Here is a 21,747-nt window from a genome sequence, read left to right on the forward strand (position 1 = left end):
CAAGTAAGAAGCACACTGACTTGGATTTGACATGTTTGTTAATGGTAACCTCCAAAACTTAAAACGTACTGTTATGATATTGTATCCTTCTTCTAATAGACATTTATGCTCTTTTTAGCGGAAAATATTTTTTTGACATTTTGTATGATAGAAAATGAAAGTCAATGGAAAGTGTTTTGTTGTCAATAAAAAACAAGCTTATACCATACCAAGCCAAGCCAAGCCAAGCCAAGTCTTAAGCCCCATTAAATGGGGTCAGCTATATGAATCCTTCTTCTCTACGCAGCTCTATCAAAGGTCATTTTATTAGTCAAATTAAATAGATCCATATCTCTATTTACAACGCTAGTCAACGTTAATCTAGGTCTACCCGGTCCCCTAACATTTCCATCTACCATCACTGCATCGCATCTTTTCACTAATTGGTCTCCGTTGAATATGACCAAACCATCTCAATCGATTCTCTCTCAACTTATCTTCTATCGGTGCTACTCCTACCTATTCTCGAATGTACTCATTCCTAATTCTGTCTTGTATAGTTTTGCTATACATCCACCTTAGCATCCTCATCTCAGCAACACTCATCTTATCGACATGTTATTTTTTGGTTGTCCAACACTCTGTTCCATACAATATCGTTGGTCTAATAGCCGTTCTATAGAACTTACCTTTTAGTCTAGTGGGCAAAGTTTTAAAAAGCGGCCGTAACCGTTACGTAATGGTCGTGGTAGTTACCGCCACTTGTTACGGCCGCTTTTGCAGTGTAATTGAGATTCACAGGTGTGTCGGCCGTAGTGGCTACCGTAGTAGTCATAACGGCGCTATAACAGCTGTAACGGCCTGTTATGCACCGTTACGTAACAGTTCCGAACTGCTTCTTTTGAAAAAATACAAAAAAAGTTGAAAATTAGGGAAAAGGGATAGAAAGAAAAGGGAAGATAAAGAGAGAAGATGGAGGATCAAGAGATAGAGAGAGAAAAGAGGGAAGATGAAGAACATGTTATTGATTTGTTGAAGCTGTAAGACCTATGCTATTCTATTCAGCTGTTATCACTCAATCATTTTGTTTGTATGTGTCTATCTATATATTGTTTGATAATAATAATAATAATAATAATAATAATAATAATAATAATAATAATAATACTAAATGTGGTCATTATCTATTTGGCTTGGTTAAAATATGTATATATATATTTAGGCTCTTATTTATTCTCTTACTTTTGTTATTGTTTATCTTATATATAATAGTTAGTGATTGATTTTTTGAATAATATAAAATCATTAATTATTAAAATAAAATGTAAAAAACTCAGTTTATAGTGATTTAAAAATATGAAATATATTGGATCATACTTAAAAATTTTCAAAAATTGATCAATATTTATTTTAAATCCAATAAATATGATCATGGGAAAAAAATATGCGTATCGGTAAGTTTTTTTCAAATTGTGCGAAAAATAAAAAAATTCACGGTTCCGGTTACCGCAACCATTACGTTACAGTCTTTACACGCCGCAACCGCGCCACCGCCACCGCCACCGCCACCGCCACCGCCACCATTACGGCGACCGCAACTGCTTTTCAGATCCTTGCTAGTGGGTATTCGTTTATCGCACAGTACTCCAGACACAGTTCTCCACTTAAGCCATCTCGCCTTAATCCTATGGGCCAAATTTGCATCAATCTCCCCCGCTGTTGTGATAATCAACCCTAAATAACGAAAATATTCACTCTTAGGCAGTTCTTGATTCTCAATTTTTACTTCTCCTCTGCTTTCATTGTTACTGTTACTAAATTTACACTCCATATACTCTGTCTTAGTTCAGAAAAAAAGCTTGTGTGGGTGGAAAATATTTTTTACTTTGGAAAGGTGGAAAATATTTTTCAGACTAAAGTCATACCAATGCCACCATACTACTACCGCTATCACCTCACCACTATTACAATCAATAGCACATTAGTTTCACGGTGGTTACCTAACATTGGAAAATAATTTTATAGAAAATAATTTTTGAAAATGTTTTTCATAAAAAATGTTTTCGGTTGGAATTTAACAAATGAAGCGTTAGTAGAAAAATGTGACATATTATTGGGATGAAGGCTAAGATAATAGTCGCTATTTTGTTGTCTTATGGAAGAAAACAGTGGAAAGGGAATAAAACAGTCATTATCATAAGGGTAAAGGAAAGATTATAGAGTAATACAATTAATCATTTCAAGATGTCAATACTATATGTCCACTCTAGGACAATAATTATCTACTTTTTTCCTGATTTGAAGTAATTCTTGTCTGTCTTTTCTGCTATGTAGGTAAACACCTTTGGGTGCTGGATGGTGGAATAAAATTGTGGAAAGTAGTCCAAAAGTTAGCTGGATGGCCTAATGAGTCGCATGCTTGTTTTATGCTTGTATCAATTTATCAGAATTATTGGGTCAGGATGATTTTATTGTTATTCATGTGTTTTGAGCCTTGTGGATATAAGATAAGCTTGTCATGGTTTTGACAGCTTGAAGAAACACTTTCTTTTTAAGTTTCTCAGTTTCATCAATAAAAAAAAAAATGCCTGTTGCAGGTTTGAGATGGGATTGGAAGATATAGCCATGGCACCTAGTTCAAACTTAATTTGACCCTCTTTGCTTCTTCTTGTTGAAAAAATGAATTAAAAACTAGAGATTGCATATTCATTTTTTTGGGGGACTGTTTCACGATTTGTGCATCATCTTTGATTAGGGGCTATGTTAATCTTCTCCGTATCATTTAAATTTTATCAGAATTAACAAGATTGAAGATTCATTGTGTTGGTAATATTGCAACATCCTTTTCAATTAGTTTGAAGGAAATTGAGCTTTTTTTCTTGTTCTTCATATTCCTAGGCCTTCTTGTAAGTGAGAGTCGAGTCTTATGTATGATCTTTTACTTCTTCCTTTTCTAAATCACTAAACTAATATGATTACATTACTCTGAATTGCATGTAAACTCGATTAGGAATTTGGAGAATATCACCCTCACATGGGGTGGGATGGTTTGTGTGACAAGATTATGTGCACATAGAAGAACTGTGAACAAGTGGATTAGTAGTTTTTGTTTCATTAAAATAAAATGGACATTATAAAAAAAATATATTAAATTTTCTATAACATCGAAAGGGTAATTGGTAGGGTTCTCAATGGAAGTAAACCCCAATATATTCAGTCCATTCAAAGTTTCAATTTTTTTTTTTAAATTAAAAAAAAAAAAAAAATTCCTTCTAAGTTCTATTTTCCTTTTACTTAAGCTATTGCTTGATCTAGAAGAATAATATTCAAATGTACTTAATCTTTTGTTAACTAAAACCATGGTCCATGTGTGACTATGAACAAAAGGAAAATAAAAATAAATATACACAAAATAAATATATCATTTTGATTATTTCAGTTTTAATTATGGTAGTCAATTCTTTATATTTGGGATATTTATTAGAAAATTATTTTTTAAGTATTTGTATCTCAATTAGTCCATAAGATAATCTTGTTTTTTAGTAAGTCCTATTATTTGAATATTTGATCTATCAAATCTTAATTGTCGTATTTAAAGTATTTTATGAACATTTCTACTCTTACAAATATTTTTGAACGGTTAGTAATTTGTTAACATGAACATTTATATTTTACAATGTGAATATTCACATTGACCTGTGAATGTTCACATTCACATTGACGGTGCGAATATTTACATCACAGCATATTCACACTATAAATGTGAATATTATTAGAGATATTTTGGTAACTATGTCACTTATAGGACTTATTAGAATTTAAAAAAATAATATAGACTAAATAAAACACAAGTAGATAAAAAGAAATTTATAAAAAAATGGCCTTCATATTTTAATTCAAGTTATAGCCTTCTGTCCATTTAATGTGGCAGATGAAAATTAAAAGCGGAGACATTAAATGAGATTTTGATGAAAGTGTAAAGATAATAATGAGATCACATAGACAAAAGAATAAATAAATAAATAATAACTTTTGGCTCACCTAACAAGTTTTGTCAATGTTAGCCTTACTGATGTCATTATCCTGCCTTAGCCTGTGTTTGGCAAGGGTTTTTTCAGACTTTTTTGGTTATTTTAGTCACAAAAAACAAAATAGGCTATTTTAGCTATAACAAACAAAATATCACATCCAACCTATAATCATTACTTTCTTCTCTCACAAAAAAAATCAAAAAAGCCAAAAAGTCAAAAAGCTCTTCCCAAACCAAGCTTTTTAGCCCAGGCTAAAATAGCCAAAAAAACCAAAAAGCCAAAAAGCCAACCCACTTCCCAAACGGAGGCTTAATATGTAATAAATTGATCGTTACAATTAAAAACAAATATACGAAAGTGATATTTTAGTAACAGTAGAAGTGTTAAGTGTAATTTAATTATTTTAAATATATTAATAAATATCCTTAGAAAGTGACATTATTTACGTAATATTTATATTAAATAAAAAGCTACAATACACATTAAATGAGTCATTTTTTTTTTCCTCCACTCCCTAATAGTGGCAAGTTTGTATTTTTTATCAATATATATATATATATATATATTTTTTTTTTGTTGCTATGTTTGAACCATAATACCACAGATATTAAAAACTATTAAGGTGCCGTTTGGTAACACTTACGTTTTTAGTTTTCTGTTTATATTTACAAAAATTTAAAAAACTCAAATAAAAACTTGTTTGGTAAAATTTTTGATTTATAAATCAGTGGTCTCAGTTTATAAATTTGGTCAAAAAATGAAAACACAAAAAATGCGTTTCCATTTTGAGTTTTCAGTTTTTTTTTTTTTAACCACCCAACACTAGCCACCACCCGCCACCATTTTTCACCACTGTCTTCCGCCACCACCACCCACTCCCTACCCCCACCACCACCACCACCACCACCTGCCACCTGCCACCACCACTTACCACCCACCTGCCACCACCACCCACTCCCCGCGCGCCACCACCACCCACCTGCCACCACCACCCACCCCTTGCCACTACCACCACCACCACCACCACCACCACCTACCACCCACCTGCCATCCACCACCCACCACCCGCCACTACCATCCACCACCACCACCACCCGCCACCTACTTGCCATTACCACTCACTACCCACCTGCCACCACCTGCAACCACCGGCCACCTACCAGCACCAGCCACCTGGTACCCACCCACCCGCCACCACCACCCGCCACCCACCACCACCACCACCACCATCACCCACCACCCACCCGCCACCTACTTGCCACCACCGCCCACCACCACCACCCACTCGCTACCACCTACCACCCGCCACCGTCACCTACTCACCTACCTACCACCCGCCACCTACCCACCACCACCCGCCATCCGCCACCCACTTGCCACCACCACCCACCACCCGCCGCCACCACTGTCACCACCCCCACCACTACTCACTCGCTACCACTCACCACCCACCACCCGCCACCGTCACCCACCCAACCACCATCACCACCCACCCGCCACCACCCGCCATCCGCCACCCACCTGCCACCACCACCACCCACTCGCCATCACCCGTCACCGTCACCCACCCACACACCCACTACCAACACCCGCCACCACCCACTACCACCCGCCATCCGCCATCCGCCAGCCACCTGCCACCACCACCACCACCCGCCACCCGCCAACGCCACCGCCACCGCCACCACCCATTCGCTACCACCCACCACCGTCACCGACCCACCCGCCACCACCCACCACCACTAGGTACCCACCACCGCCAGGTACCCACCACCCACCGTCACCACTTTCCACCACCTGCCACTGCCACCGCCACCGCCACCGCCACCCACTCGCTACCACCTACCACCCGCCACCGTCACCTACCCACCCGTCACAAACCACTACCCACCACCACCATCTACCCACCACCTACCGTCTTTCGCCGCCACTTGCCGCCACTTGTCATTTTTCACTCTTTTTTATATTTTTAAAATTTTGTAAACATTTTGTCAATTACCAAACGCGTTTGTAGTTTATACTTTTCTAAAAATAAACAAAAAATAAACAAAAATCAGTTTATAAAATTTTTGTAAATATAAACTGAAAACGTAAACGTTACCAAACACACCCTAAATAATTAGTCATGTTCTTAAAATATTCATTAACAAAATCATAAATATAATAAATGTGTTAGCAAAAATTCAGTTTAGATCGGTCGATAAGTTTCAACTAATTTTAATAAACACAAAAAGATTAGATTTTGTGGTTGACTCTCATGCCTTAAACAAATTAAAGATTTTCCTGGAGATAATCCAGTAAAGAAGAGATTGGACAGAACAGAATATGTATTAATTAGAATAAATTGTCACTTGTCACAAGAATTTAAACAAGAATAAAAATTGAATAAATACAGCAATCGACAGAAAGAAGAGAAATGGAGGGTTGGAAAAACTATTTGTTTAATCTACTCCTAAAATAGCTAATTTAGAAATACTCTTAAATAACTCTACATGAGTGTGTTTGATATTTGAGATTCATTGATCTCTTTTTGTATCTCTCTTGGCTTATTTATAGATTCAATCACATAAAAGAAAGAGATAACTTAAGCTCACAATTTCCTCAACAAACCCATGATTTCTTTAACATGATACATATCCAATCTTTGATAAGAAACATTTTGTAGATTTGGTACTTGATTTGATATTGGCTCCTTAATCTCAGCAATTAACTTTCAAATTGCTCAATTCTTAACTTTTTTACTCTCCATTTAACATGTCATTATGTCACGTTCTTAACATATCTATCATGCCACGTTAACATGCCTATCTACAAAAATACTAATAAAAACAAATGTGGTCAAGATTTTTCTTTGAAAATAATTTATAATTTCAATTGACAGACTATAATAAAATTTGATCATAATTAATAAGTCACGATCAATGAAAACATAAAATGTGGTGTAAATAAGATGCCAAATAAATTTTCTTTTAAATATTTTAAAAAAATTGATCGATCCAAGGTCAACTTCAAATTCAGAGGGCATCTCTACCTTAGATATTAAATCAAAGCTTATATTCAACTCAACGTGGATGGTTCAACCTTCCTCTTTCTTTGTATTCTTCACTCTTCTCAATTTTCAACCCATTTTTCAACTTTATAAAGCAAGTAATCATTCATCTAGAAATGTCGATTGGTGAAGACAAGGCCAAAGTCCAACTTAAGTTCCCATCGCCCTCTCCCCCATCAAAATCAAACATAAATGTTAGGAATATAAAAAATCAAATACAATATTAAAAATATATGAATGAATTACATTATATAAGATTTGTTTTTTTTTTTTTTTTTTGATTTAGGAAGCAAAGAAGTCCGGTCCAGTTCAAACATTACGGGCCCATTTTGGATTGTCCCCATAATTTGAACAGTTTATGATGTAATCAGAGTGATCAGATATTAATAATTACTTGTGAATTATATTTGTATGAAAAAAATAGATAGATAGTCAAATTGTATGATTTTGAAGATAATTAGTCTATTTTTTAAATTTTTATTTTTTAGATAAATATGATTCGATTAAGTGGTTATCATATCTGATTAACTTAATTTTTTTTTATAAGTCCCATAAAATGAACAATTTAAATTATTGAGGTGAATATAAGGTCGGTTCAAACCGAGTGGGACTATGGAGGAGCTGCTCTCATTATTATTATATTTTGGTGACTAATTTTGTGTTTAAATTTTGTATTATTGGACTTTTTGAAATCAAAATATTCATTATTGTAGTAGACCTGCTTCATCAAACAAAAAACAACCCATCACGTTTTTGGTAGGCTTAAGTTCATGTAATAATTTTTTCCAAACAGAACCTTACAATGTTGTTGATATTTATGTATTGGTGGTGCTACATGCACTAATTAGTATAATTAGTGTATCAGCATAGTTATGATATTATTATTTTAAAATTATAATCCTACTGATTATACAAATTATAATTTATAATGACTCAATGCCTCTGAAATTATGGCACATCATTCATTAGTACCCTAATTAATATATCAATTGATGCATATTCTATCAATGCTAGAGATATTAAGGCCTTATTTGGTTTGTGTTTCTCAAAAAATTTTGGAAAAAATTCTCTATAAATAAGTTTTCAAAAGTAATCAAACCAAACAAATTTTTCTAATTTTTTTTTTTCAAAACTTGTTTGGTTTACAAGTTTTCCAAACAAATTTATCTCTCATACACATCAAATCAATTACTTTTTCCAAAACTCTCTCTAAAAAATAATTTTTCAAGACATCTTTTGAAAAAAATCAAACCAAACAAATTTTTGTACTTTTTATCTCAAAACATGTTTCTCAAATACAAACCAAACAAGCCTTAAATTTTCTACCAAATAAATGATCAAATGTTTCACACATCATTCATCTACTAAATAAATGATCAAATATCTCATATATGAATGTGACAACTACAAAAGTATAAGTTCACATCAATATAAGATATTTGATTATTTATTTAATAAAAAATTTGAGACGCATAATATTTTTATATTCTTATGTATTGGCGAGGGCAACGGGCAATTACTCTTCATAAAGGTTGTAATCATTGTTCCGCAAGTATTTAAATAAAAGAATAATGGATATATACATTTGAAAAATAAATAAAAAAAACAAAAAAACAAAACAAAACTAGCTCGAAAAATATATCCAAAGTCTGCTTCAAGTTAGTTTGAGTAAATGTTTAATTTGATATAGAGTATTCCAATGGTTAAATTTAAACTTGAATATAAAATTGGGTAGTGGCATAATTTTAAATTTAGAATTATATCACCACAATTAGCTTTTAAAAATTTGAGTGAAAAAAAAAAAAATCTTTTGGTAGACTAAAAGTTTAAGTAAAACTCCTTTTGATGTAAATTTTTGTAAAAGTGTCGAGATAATTTTTGAGAATTTTCATTTAAATTTAAATTTGTTATGGAGTAGAGGTAAAGATCAATATTCAAATTTATTAAAATCAGAATTCTAAGTAAGATTATTGAGAGATACTAATAGATTAGATCGAGAATCGTAAAATTTTATTTTTAATATAAAATAAAAAAATAATTATCAACAAAGATAATATATGTTTGTTATTTTAAAATTATTAAAAAAAAATGAATTTGATATAATGATATGTTTAGTACTCCTATATCCTTACTCTAATGGTCATTAATTTTTAGAGAAAAATACATATTACATTCCATAGGACTAAAATTTGTGTTCTTATTACAAGGATCACATCATTTAAATATTGAAAACGTTAAATTTTGTTTTTAAAAATTATCTTATATGTATGTATATATATATATATATATATATTAAAAAAATTAATCTTCCGATTAAAAAAAAAATCTGAAAAATTATTTAAAAAAACACAATCATAATTGTAAATTATTTTTTATATTGTCCAAATTATTTTCTACAAAAACAAATCAATAAAAAAATAAATTGTGGTGTTTGGAAACATGCTTTTTTGACTTTTTGGTTAAAATAGTATTAAAAGACAAAATAGATAAAATATCACATTAAATTCATAATCATTTTATCTTTTCACTCACAAATGTCACATCTAACTACAAAAAAAATTTAACTCTCTTCCCAACAAAACTATTTTAACCAGACCAAAATAGTTAGCCTTCCTTTGGCTATTTAGGTTAGATTGGGTTTGGGGCTATTTTAGTCACAAAAACACAAAATAGATTTTTTAGTCTAATAAGATAAAATGTCACATCCAACTCATAATCGTTACATTTTTTTCTCTCACAAAAAGTCTAAAAGCCTATTTCAAACGAGACTTTTTAGCCATAAACTAAAATAGCTAAAAAGTCAAAAAACCAACCCACTTTCTAAACAAACTCTTTTCATTTGGCATGCATGGTTTTTTGGCTATTTTAACTACAAAAAGATAAAATAGATTTTTTAGTTCAATAAGAAAAAATACCACATTCAATCCATAATCATCTTAGTTTTTTCTCTCACAAAAGTTAAAAAAGCCAAAAAGTCTATTCTAAAAGAGACTTTTTAGCCCCAAGTTAAAATAACTAAAAAATTAAAAAGTTAATCTATATCCCAAACGAACCCTAAAATAACTTACAGGGTTGTTTGAGCTGTTCTAAATAAGTGCATTTTTTTACTTTTTATGAAATATGGGTTGAATTTAAAATGATATAATAGAGAGATGATATGACTTAAATAAGATAATGTGATTTTAATAAAATAGTGACTTTTTAAATTTTTTAGAGAATGACAAATAAAACCTTAATAACTTTTCAAATAAATATTCTCATTATTTTTTTATATAAAAAATACAAAAACACAAAATTAAAAGGATAACAACGGTTCACATTTGAGAGAGTCCGTGTGCGCACACAACTTTCAGAAATCGCGAGTGTGTTTAATTTGTGTTTTAAAATATACTTTAAAAACAATTATCTAAAAATATGTTTGATTATAAATTTTTTTTAAAATTTACTTCTTTTTATCACACCTCAGTTACTTTTTATCGTTCATCTTTTTTTTAATTATTTTTTCTTTTAAACATATCTATACAAAATATCAAATCATAACTCAAAAATCATTTTCAAAATATAATAAAAAAACATAAAAAATAAATAAAAAATAAAAATTTATCTCAAAATACTAACCAAAACCATCCTGCATCTTCTTCCTCCTTCATTGCCCCTCTCTCTTATCGACTTTTTCACCTTTTTCAGCTTTGATCATCAACAGACCAACAAATTAAAAAAGCTTGTAGTTAAAAAGCAAAAAATGAATAAATAATTGAATTGAAGTACGAGCTGAGAAGAGAATCGAAGAGCTTTGGAACAATCACAGTTTGCCTCTCTTTTCTACAGCATTTCTCTCCCGATTCGTCCCTCCCTACTATATTTGGTAACTATAATTCACACAATCTTTGTTATATGTCTCTCTCTCTCTCTCTGTGTGTATTGTGCGTTGTCTATAATGGGTTTTGGTACTTCATAGTGGTTGTTGCATTGTGTTGATTTGATTTGAGTGCTTCTGTTTTCTTTGCTTCTGATTCTACTTGGGTTGTTTGTATCTGGGTTTTCTTTGATTTGCTGCTTTAATTATGCTAATTCCCAATTTTTCTTTTTTAATTGACACTGAGCAAATCAATGTTCTTTCTCTACCTCTCACCATAATTGATCACTTTTTAAATCCATCATTTGAGTTCAATTTTGTTCACACAATCTTTGTTATATGTCTCTTTCTCTCTCTGTGTATTGTGTGTCACCTATACTGGGTTTTGGGACTTCATAGTGGTTGCATTGTGTTGATTTGAGTGTTTCTGCTTTCTTTGCTTCTGATTCTACTTGGGTTGCTCCTACCTGGGTTTTGGTCGATTTGCTATTTTGATTATGCTAATTCCCAGTTTTTTTTTTTAAAATTGCCATTGAGCAAATCAATGTCCTTTTTCAACCCATCATTTGAGTTCAATTGGGTATCTCTCTCTTTCTTTCTCGCATTTGTTGAGGTCTTCCTCATGAATATTTTATGTATATTTTACATGGAAGTCGGTGTATATAAATATATTTAGTTTTAACGATCTGAATGAGTGGGGTGGGGCTTAGTCATTTGTTTTGATGACTTTCTTATATTCACTTTTCTCTTTCTTTCTTGCAAATCCCATTTTAATATTATCCTCTTGAATAAACTGAGCTTTGGCATATCATGACCAAATTCAATTCATATCATGAAAAAGTGTCTAATATGTACTTTTGTTTGATTCTGATTTGGTTTGTCCTTATGATTTCAATTGCATTTTAATTTGTTGACTTTGGAGGCATTGTGGTTGATCACACATATCAAGTAAGAGCATTCTGATTTGAGATTTTATCTTCAACAATGGTGCTTGGGCTGAGGTCAAAGAACCGAAAAGGCACTTCTGTTCATGTCGATTACATTGTCAATGTGCAAGAAATTAAGCCTTGGCCACCATCACAGTCTCTGAGATCTGTTCAGTCTGTATTGCTTCAATGGGACAATGGTGATCAGAATTTGGGGTCCCTTTCTTCGGTTGCTGGGGATTGCAATATTGAATTCAATGAATCGTTCGCGCTTCCAGTGACTCTATGTAGAGAAAAAAAGGGCCGTGATAACTTTCAGAAGAACTGCTTGGAGTTCTACTTGTATGAATCTCGAAAGGACAAGGCTTCAAAAGGTCAACTCTTGGGGTCTGCCATAATAAATCTTGCGGATTATGGAATTATCAAAGAGAATTTAGCCATCAGTGCTCTTGTGAACTGCAAGAAGAGTTCGAAGAATGCAGCCCCACCTGTTTTGTATGTCAGTGTACAGCCGTTTGATAAGGATAGCTCCAACCCATCACCAAATGGAAGCTTATCAAAAGAAGCATCGCTCGACAAGGATGTGGGAGAGTTTGTTTCAGCATTGATGAATGAAGATAATGATGATGAATCTGAGATTGCTTCTTTTACAGACGATGATGTCTCCTCACATTCGTCACGGACTACTTCCTCGTCTGCTTTTGAGGCTAATAAGGGCTCACACTCTCAAAATAAAGAGGTATACAAACTCATTGTCTTCTATTTCCTTATTTCACTTTCAATCTGGTGTGCATTGAATTACTTAATATACATCGATTCAAACATTATTTTGTGTTGGATCTTTATATCGGTTGGGTGAGAATAATGCATCTCTATCTGTTCGGCTATGGAATGGTCTTAGTTACTCTTATGCAATGCCTATGAAGCATGCTTTGGGGTTGATCTTTCCATTCAACTCAGACAAGCTGGATATGTAAATCGACAATCTTAAAGGTTGGACAATGAAATGTGGAAGGATCATTATTATGTTATATAATTACAATAATTAGTTTGAATCTACTTTCGTGGAGTACAGTTACAGACCAAATAAATGATGGATGTGTATCCCAAAAAAAAAAAAAAAAAAAAGAAAAGAAGAATGGTGGATGGTCATTATTAAAATGATGTGATGGCATACCTTCATTTTCTCTTACCAGCTGTCATATTGTCTTGGACAGTTTAATATGCAGTGGAAATGAAATTGCAGAATGGATCAAACTCAGCAAAAGATAGCACGCAAAAGGGTGGTGGAGAACCTGTTTAACATTTGGTAGTGGAATTTGGGAATCCAGCGGCTGAATCACTTAAACAGTTTAACGGTAGATCGGAGTGTTTGTCATTGGCAGCATTATCCTCAGATTTGGGGAATTCCATATATATTATTATGCTTATTTGTTCCAATTATTCCAGTCGAGAAAATTCTTTCACCCTCATTTTTTTTTATTATCTTCTATTCCTTGAGTAACAAGATATGGTTGAGTCTTACAACTGCATAAGAAACTTTGAATAGGAAATAAAACCAATTATTTTTGTGAGCAGGTTGCTAATAGCAAAGGCAAAATTCAAGAAAATGCTCAACAATCTGTCACGGACAATTTTGTTGACAAACTCGCAGCTAAAGTTGCATCTTCCGATGCATTGATTCAGGTGCGTGTAAACTCCGACCAGGTAAGCTTCAGAGATTTTGAAGCTGATGGAAATGACAACAGACAAGCTGCGATACAGAGCAAAAACAGCCAGATGGAAGCTTCAACTGCTGATGAGGTACATGCTGCTTTGGTGGATATCAGAGAGGAAAAGGAACGGCGAGAATATGAACAGGACATCGTGGAGAAGAAAACAGATTCTTTGGAAAATATATTAGCTAAATATCCACAAGATACTACAAGAAAGCATACAACACTACGGAGTGAGACTGTTCAATTCAGCAGGAGAGTGCATGGAGGAGTTCAGGGAATCACCATGGTCAATAATAAGCTAAAGCATATGAAGTCTGTCCACCTACCATATATCTCTGGTAAGGCCAATGGGTTTTCTGGCGATGATCAAAATATGGAGAAGGCAAAGGAAGTAGATACCCAGGAACATAGTGCTACAAGTAGTGCAGTAATTGAAGGAAACAAACCGAGCAATGGTGTTTCTGAAAGCAAATTTGAATGGGAGTCAAGAGTTGAGATGCTTGAGGAAGAGTTGAGAGAAGCTGCCGTTATTGAGGCCGCCCTTTATTCCGTAGTTTCTGAGCATGGGAGTTCCACAAACAAGGTTCATGCCCCAGCTCGGCGTCTCTCTAGATTCTATCTTCATGTTTGCAAATCCATGTCCCAAGCTAAAAGGGCAAGTGCAGCAAGTGCGGCTGTCTCGGGATTAATTTTGGTTTCCAAATCATGTGGAAATGATGTCCCAAGGTACTATTAATTCCAAAACTTGGATTTGCTTCTAATACAGCAAGTCAAGCTTTGCAGAAATTTAAACTGACAATGTTTCCATGATAGATTATGGAGATTGTACAAAGTTGAGATACTGCTTTAGAATATATTTCGTGAAACCTTCAAAATAGAAGTTGAAGAAAAGGGTGTACTTAAACAGCTTTTTGATATACCCGGTCATAGGATTTTTTATTTCCTGTGATGGAATTTTGCTGAATCTTCTACATATTTTATACAGGTTAACTTTCTGGTTGTCAAATTCAATTATGTTGAGAGCAATTGTTAACCAGGCTATTGGGGAAATGCCACTTTCTGATGGACCACATACGAAAACTACGGTTGGTGGAGAGGGGTCAAGTGGAAGATCCTCATATAAACGAGATAAGTTCTGTTCCACTGGAGAAGGAAAGAACCATCCCATACAAGAATTAGAAGACTGGGAAAACCCTCAAACATTTATAATTGCATTGGAAAAAGTTGAAACTTGGATCTTCTCCCGAATCGTTGAGTCAGTGTGGTGGCAGGTTCTGTCTGAGTTCTTCTTCTTTTTGCTATGAAAGTGCTCTCTAATAGCAAGTTTTGCTTCAGTCAGGCGCTATAACTTTTAGTGGTTGATTTTTTTTTTTTTTTACTCTGCAGACTCTAACCCCACATATGCAGTCCTCAGCAGCAAACGGTAGCGGTAGAGGTTCAAGCTCAAGGAAAAGTAAACATGTTCTTGGTGATCAAGAGCAGGGGAGTTTCTCTATAGAACTTTGGAAGAAGGCTTTTAAAGATGCCTGTGAAAGGCTTTGTCCCATTCGAGCTGGAGGGCACGAGTGTGGTTGCTTGCCAATGCTGGCTAGATTGGTAAATATTTTCCCTCAAAGTGCATTACCTGATTGGGTTTATCCCATGGTAAATAATCACTTCAAACTTGGATAATATTGCAGGATAAATTTCATGTTTGTCTATGGATGAATAAACTTATAATTATCCTTCATTTTCATAACAAAATACTATTTTGGACATACACATTGTTTTATTTGCTTGACTTCACATGCAGTATTTGAGCATGGCTGCATCATGTTTTGCATGCTTGTGAGGTTAATTGTTTTAAATGTATATGATATTGATTAAAATGTGTGATATTGATTGACTTTATTATATTGTTCTTGAAAGAGAAGATAGAATTGTGATGGCTTCACTTATTGTGTTTGTAGGTAATGGAGCAATTAGTGGATAGACTAGATGTTGCGATGTTCAATGCCATTCTTCGTGAATCAGCTGAAGAAATGCCAACAGATCCTGTGTCCGACCCCATTAGTGATCCTAAAGTCCTTCCAATTCTTGCTGGTAAATCAAGCTTTGGGGCTGGTGCACAACTGAAAAATGCTGTGAGTATATAAAAACTCGTATTGCGTGGTTATTTTTTTGTGCCATCTTTTATTGTTCCATTAATTTTAAATTTTTTCTAACTCATGCTTGTATGTGCACAACCCCAGAGTGACAGGCTGTGCCTCACTGGATTTTAATTGAGTATTCATAGAATAGCATCATTTTGATGTTTGTGCCTTATAGTGTCAGCTAATGAAGCATTATGAAAATCATGAGAACTGGCATATTTAGTCCAAAATTGAAAATTGTGGCAAATTTGTGACTTTGATGATTTAACCTTCTAATGCCAAATACTTTTCCTGAACTTGTGACGTGTGTTCAACTGAATTACAAGCCTAGTGTTTTCGCTTATTTGGGCGATTAGATTATCAAGTGGAGAAACAGATTGATTTTCAATGAGTACTGAAATATGCATCAACGACAGAAGATAGAAATTGCTCTCAAGTCTTATCTAGGTCGTATTTTGTTTGTTTTCCCTGGCTATTAGATTGGGAACTGGTCCAGATGGCTATCGGATCTCTTTGGCATTGAAGATAATGACAATGATGACAATAATGGAATGGAATGTGTGAGATCTTTCAAGACTTTCCGTCTACTAAATGCATTGAGTGATCTCATGATGCTTCCACCTGAAATGCTTGCTGACAGTTCCACAAGGAAAGAGGTGAGTTCTTTAATTCTGATTTTTTATGTTTTTTTGGCAGAAAGAGACGGTCTATATATTCATTCCTCATTCACTATTTTAACTTTTAAATCTCACTGTTTGAAGGTCTGTCCTTTGTTTGGTTCACTGTTGATCAAAAGGGTTCTCGGCAATTTTGTTCCAGATGAGTTTTCTCCGAACCCAATTCCAGCAGCTCTTCTTGATGCCCTGGATGCCGAGGTTAGTTCAACCCTAGAATTTTGCTAGGTCCTTTATTGCTATGTCTGTACCTACTTTTTTTACTATCTGGTTGTGGATTTGCTGGATCCACTTGATTTGGTCTTTGATCATTCTGTTGGAGAATAATTTTGGTAAATTAATTATATGAGAATTTACATGCGAATGAATAAAATAAAAAAATAATAAAAAAAAAACTTACAACTTTATAGCAGATTAAACAAAGGTATGAAAATGTGATTGAGGCCAGTGTATGGACACTGTGTCTTTAAGACAGAATTACGCCCTCTCCACTGGTGCACGAGATCAATGGGTGTCCTGTCTCCAGGATACAACAATCACCACACACAGAATTTGCACTAACTCTGAGTGTACAACGAACCAAAATATGTGTTTTATACTCACTCAAACTTAAACTCTAAAAATGGAATATGCAAGATGAATAGAGAAGGAAAAGGAAGATCTGGAAAAAATGTTTTCTTTCTTGGAAATAAAAAGGATGGAGGACTGCCTTAATATAGGCAATGGAAACCTGTTATGGAAAGACATGTCTGTTCAATTTGAAATTATGTCCATTGATGTCCGTTGCAATCCATTGCAATTTGAATATAAAATTCAAACTTTCCAGCAACAAACTAACATTAATTCAAACAATTTGGACCCAAGAAAATAAGTAATGGGCTTGACCCAAACCCAACTTATCTAGGACCTTATATATATTCTCCAAATTGTTCATAATTTTCTTGTGTAGAAAATGATGCAACACCATTTTGAGAATTTTCACAAACATGTCTAATGTTCATAAACCTTACTTAGAAGTCAATTTTCCATTCACCTATAAATGGTTTTGACTCACTAATTATATAATCTTGTTCACCATATAGAACGAATACATTGCTACTCGAACCCTCAATAAATGACTTGTGGGTCCTATATAATAATTAGCATAAAGTTTCCGAAACATCAGAATTTAAACCATTTTTCCAACACATTCAACTTTACTGGACTCTGAATGTGTCTTTCACTCGTTGGCACAACTAATGAAAAGGCGGTCTTAAAAAACCTTTAGTGATGGGCATGTTGGTAGAAGGGCGAATGCTAATATAGGGGCGGCAAAACTAAAAAATAGTACGTTGTTTGTTTTGGTAGAAAATATTTTCTAGAATATATTTGCCTTATATTCTGATGGATTGTATGATAGAAAAGGAAATTTAGAGAAAATTAGGGGCACAACTTGGGCGGACTCAACCTGAACAACTCGAGCTCAGCCTGAATTTTTTTAGGGCTTCGGCAAAAATTTATAAGCCTAAATTAAATTTGAACGGGTTTGGATAAAGATATCAAACAACTCGAGCAATCAGAAGCCTGAATTATATGTATAAATATTTAATATACATATAAATTATTAGCTATTAGATGATATTAAATTAATTTAGATCGTTGAATCATATTGAATATATATTATATATATAAGTAACACAACACAAAATCTTTTTTTTTATTTTTATTCTCACTCATAAATTGTAAAAACTATCATAGCGGCATCTCACTTACATTATACAAATTATTTGTTTTCATATTATTAATGATTTTCTTAAAAAAATGTAAATACAATTTCACTGTGTTTGGTTTGAGTTTTCTGGATTAAGTTTTTGAACTGAGTTTTTTGATTTTCGTGTTTTTTTGTTTTTAGTTAATATTTTTAAAATTTTAAACATTTTTTTTACTTTTTTAGATGCACTTTACTTAGATGTGTTTAAAACGTAAAAAAATTATGAAAAAATATTTTAAAAAATTAAGAAATACATAAAAATACAAAAAATGTACTAAATTCTTGTATTTTTTTTTGTATTTTTGGTATTTAGTGAATTTTTAAAAGATTTTTTTTACAATTTTTTTACTTTTTAGGTGTATTTATGTTAGTTGTGTCTAAAAAGTAAAAAATTTGCATAAAATATTAAAAAAATTCAGTAAAAACAAAAAACACGGAAAATAAGAGTGTAGAATTTTCTGAAAACTGTTTTTAAAAAATGGGAACCAAGCAAAGTGATTAATTTTAACAAATTAATAAAATAGTAAAAAAATGCTGAAATTTTTGTGTAATTTAGCAACTCGGATAATTCAAGTTTAACTCGGGACGGATTTAGGCAGACAACCTCGAATTACAATTCGTACTTGGGCGGGCTTGGGCAGGTTTCAGCACAACTTGGGCTAGACTTCGTCCAAACCAGCCTGAGTTGCACCCCTAGTGAAAACTACTTTATTTAGGCGGCAAATATTTTTCACTTTTGAAAGGTGAAAAACTTTTTCCGAATTAAATTCTTTCCAATGCTACCACCACACTACCTCGACTGCTGCCATCTCTAACACCACTACTAATACAACCAGTAGTATATTAGTTTTAAAGTCATAATCAAACATAGGAAAACGTTTTTTGTTAAAAAGGTTTTCCACTGAAAGAAATGGAATGACACCATGTTTGTATTAGGGACTGGCTTCCTCAAGTCGTAGATCGGATTAGAGAGTACTGTTGGGCCTATGGGGGCCCACCACAAGTCCCGTTTCGATAATCCGAACCGTTCAATGTGTAGAACTCGTCGAGTACTATTTGCTTATAAAAAATCAAGTTGATCAGACATCGATAGCTATTTCATCGGTAGATTTTTGTCAATTATTTATTTTTTCACTGTCTATTTTTTTTATAGTTTTATATACAAAACTGATTTGATTACGGAGCTATCGATATCCGATTAACGTGATTTTGTATAGGCATATAGTACTCGACGAGTTTTACATATTGAACGGTTCGAATTATCGAAACGGGACTCGTGGTGGGCCCTCACAAGCCCAACAATACCCTCCAGTCCGATCTGGGACTGGAGGGAAGCCAGACGCTTTGTATTATCTGCAAAAGTGAAAACCATCTTCTCCTTATCTGTTTCCATGATTTGATTCAGGATGGTCAGGAGGATTCAGGAGCTTCTGTCACAACCTTCCCGTGTGTTGCAACTCAAACAGTCTATTCACCACCCCTAGCAGCTTCGCTTGCAGGCTTTATAGGAGAAGTGGGAAGCCAAACTCTGCAGAGGAGCAGCTCTTCAGTGCTCAGAAAATCATATACAAGTGACGATGAGCTTGACGAACTTGATTCACCCATAACTTCTATCGTCACCATCAACTCCTTGGTTTCCCCTTCTTCAGAAAAATCTAACTGGATGCCAAAGGGCGGTCGAAATGTTGTGAGATATCGGCTTCTACGAGAAGTATGGAGAAATGGTGAATAGAATTCCTTGTCATCTACTATGTATTTATGTATATAACCTATCTTGTCTTTGAGGCAAACATTCGAAGAGATCATATTCTTAGATTTTTTTTTCCCCTCTATATAATCATTATATGCACATGAATTTATCCGGCTTGAGCATACAGAGATCAGATGTTGATTCCAATATTGGCTCTAAATCAAAGTTTTAAATAGCAATACGGAGAGATTATTCAGTATGAATCAATATCAGAAATACCGACCGATTCTATGTTAGAATGGGGAGTCTAGCGTGCTTGTTTTCATATTTTCATAGTTGTTTAGGTTATATCATGTGGAGCTAGTGGCTTAGCTTGGGGGTAGCTCCTGATGGGCCTAATAATGCTGAGATTAATCCCCAGGCTGTATAACCTGCCTCCTTATATTTCGCTTATTTCGGCGGAAATCGTATAGAAAATGTCTTTTTATGTTTGATGGCGACTTTAAAACTAGTAGTTAGTGATTGTATTAGTGATAGTATTGGTGTAGTGATAGAGGTGGTGGTGGCAATAACTGTGGTATAGTGGCAGTGGTTGTAGTGCTGGTAAGATTTTAATTTAGATATTTTTTTTTACTTTTCAAAAATGACAAACATTTTTCTCCCAAATGACTTTGTTTTTCATTGATCATGAAAAACGAAAATGTTTTCATTTACTGATGTTTTCTATAGTATCAAACACTAAAAAATAATACATAAAATATTTTTAAAAAAAGGTTTTCTACCTACAAAATCAAAGCATTAGGTTGTCTATATAATTTATTAAGGGTAAATTACAAATACATCTTTCGAAATTTATTTAAAATACGAATTGCCCTATGTGGTTTGGAAAATTACGAATACCTTATTCTCAGAATTTTTTATTAAACAAAATTAATTGAAAAAGTGAAATTTCTAACTGTTCACGTATACAATAATAATATTATCTGAATTATTAATTAAAATAAAATTTAAAATTATTAAAAACTGTTAATTAACTTGATGGTTTATCAATAAAATGACTTATTTATTATGAAATTAGAAGCCTTAAGGGGGCATAACGTAATTTCTAGAACCACATGGAGTAGTTTGTAATTTAAGTAAACTTTAAGGGGTGTGTTTGTAATTTATTCATTTATTAATAAGATTTTAACAAATTGAATATGGATCAAGTTCGAATAACTTATTTAGTCCCTAAGCTTTCGTTTGGCAAGTTGGGTTGGGTTGGGTTGGGTTTGGGGCTATTTTAGTCACAAAAAGACAAAATATCACATTCAACCCATAATTATTACATTCTTTCTCTCACAAAAAGTCAAAAAAGTTAAAGAATTTATCCCAAACGAGATTTTTTTTAATCTCAAACTAAAATAATTAAAAAGTTAAAAGCCAGCCCCACTTCTCAGACGAACGCTAATATAGCTTAGTTTGTGTCCTAACGTTCAAACCTAATTTCATCCTTACAAAAAAAAAAAAAAAAACTTCCATAGAATTTAATTAGTTTGGACTTGTAAAATAGTCAAAAATAAAAAGTTGTTAGGACCAGTAGGTACATGGACATGTGAGCACCTAACAAGCTATTAGATTTCTTTTTTTTATTTTTATTTTTTATTTTGAATATTATGAAAGTTGCAATTATATATGTCAGTCTCTCCGTCTTGAGTGATTGTCCAAGGCCTGGTGGCGTATTCAATTTCATTTTTAATATAAAAATTCATGGTATCTAAACCTGCTCCCATTTGCTGTCACTTCTATGCTTTTTTATTTTTATTTATAACAGTCCAATTTAGATTTGATTGGGCTATGAACAAAGAAATTAATTATATAATTGAACATAAAATATATATAAATTGATAAAATATGTTAATGAAATCAACATTTAAACAATTTTATCCAGCCACTTCTAACG

General features: G+C 33.3%; 2 protein-coding genes and 1 non-coding gene across 3 annotated transcripts in view; 2 read left to right on the top strand and 1 right to left on the bottom strand.

Annotated features, from left to right (window-relative positions):
* The window catches only part of LOC114310333 (NADH dehydrogenase [ubiquinone] flavoprotein 1, mitochondrial), a 7,652-nt gene extending 5,055 nt beyond the window's left edge, over positions 1–2,597 (top strand). The window contains exon 3 of the mRNA XM_082892922.1: positions 2,314–2,597. The gene's annotated coding sequence lies outside the window, so the exon portion shown is untranslated. The remainder of the gene's footprint in view (positions 1–2,313) is intronic.
* A 91-nt stretch (positions 2,598–2,688) lies between these two features.
* LOC145801805 (U6 spliceosomal RNA) lies at positions 2,689–2,793 on the bottom strand. Its single transcript, XR_014343456.1, has one exon. It is a non-coding gene; the product is annotated as a U6 spliceosomal RNA (small nuclear RNA).
* Positions 2,794–10,372: 7,579 nt separating this feature from the next.
* On the top strand, positions 10,373–19,974 carry LOC114310332 (uncharacterized). The gene is made up of 9 exons (XM_082892923.1): positions 10,373–10,924; positions 11,838–12,580; positions 13,420–14,285; positions 14,545–14,830; positions 14,946–15,155; positions 15,509–15,682; positions 16,171–16,347; positions 16,453–16,566; positions 19,521–19,974. Exons 2-9 carry the CDS (start codon positions 11,900–11,902, stop codon positions 19,845–19,847), a joined length of 2,835 nt encoding a protein of 944 aa, XP_082749049.1. The 5' UTR covers positions 10,373–10,924; positions 11,838–11,899; the 3' UTR covers positions 19,848–19,974.
* The last annotated feature ends 1,773 nt before the right edge of the window (positions 19,975–21,747 follow it).

This window comes from Camellia sinensis, chromosome 10 (genome assembly GCF_055761805.1).
Source record: "Camellia sinensis isolate YWXY chromosome 10, ASM5576180v1, whole genome shotgun sequence".
Taxonomy (NCBI): Eukaryota; Viridiplantae; Streptophyta; class Magnoliopsida; order Ericales; family Theaceae; genus Camellia; species Camellia sinensis.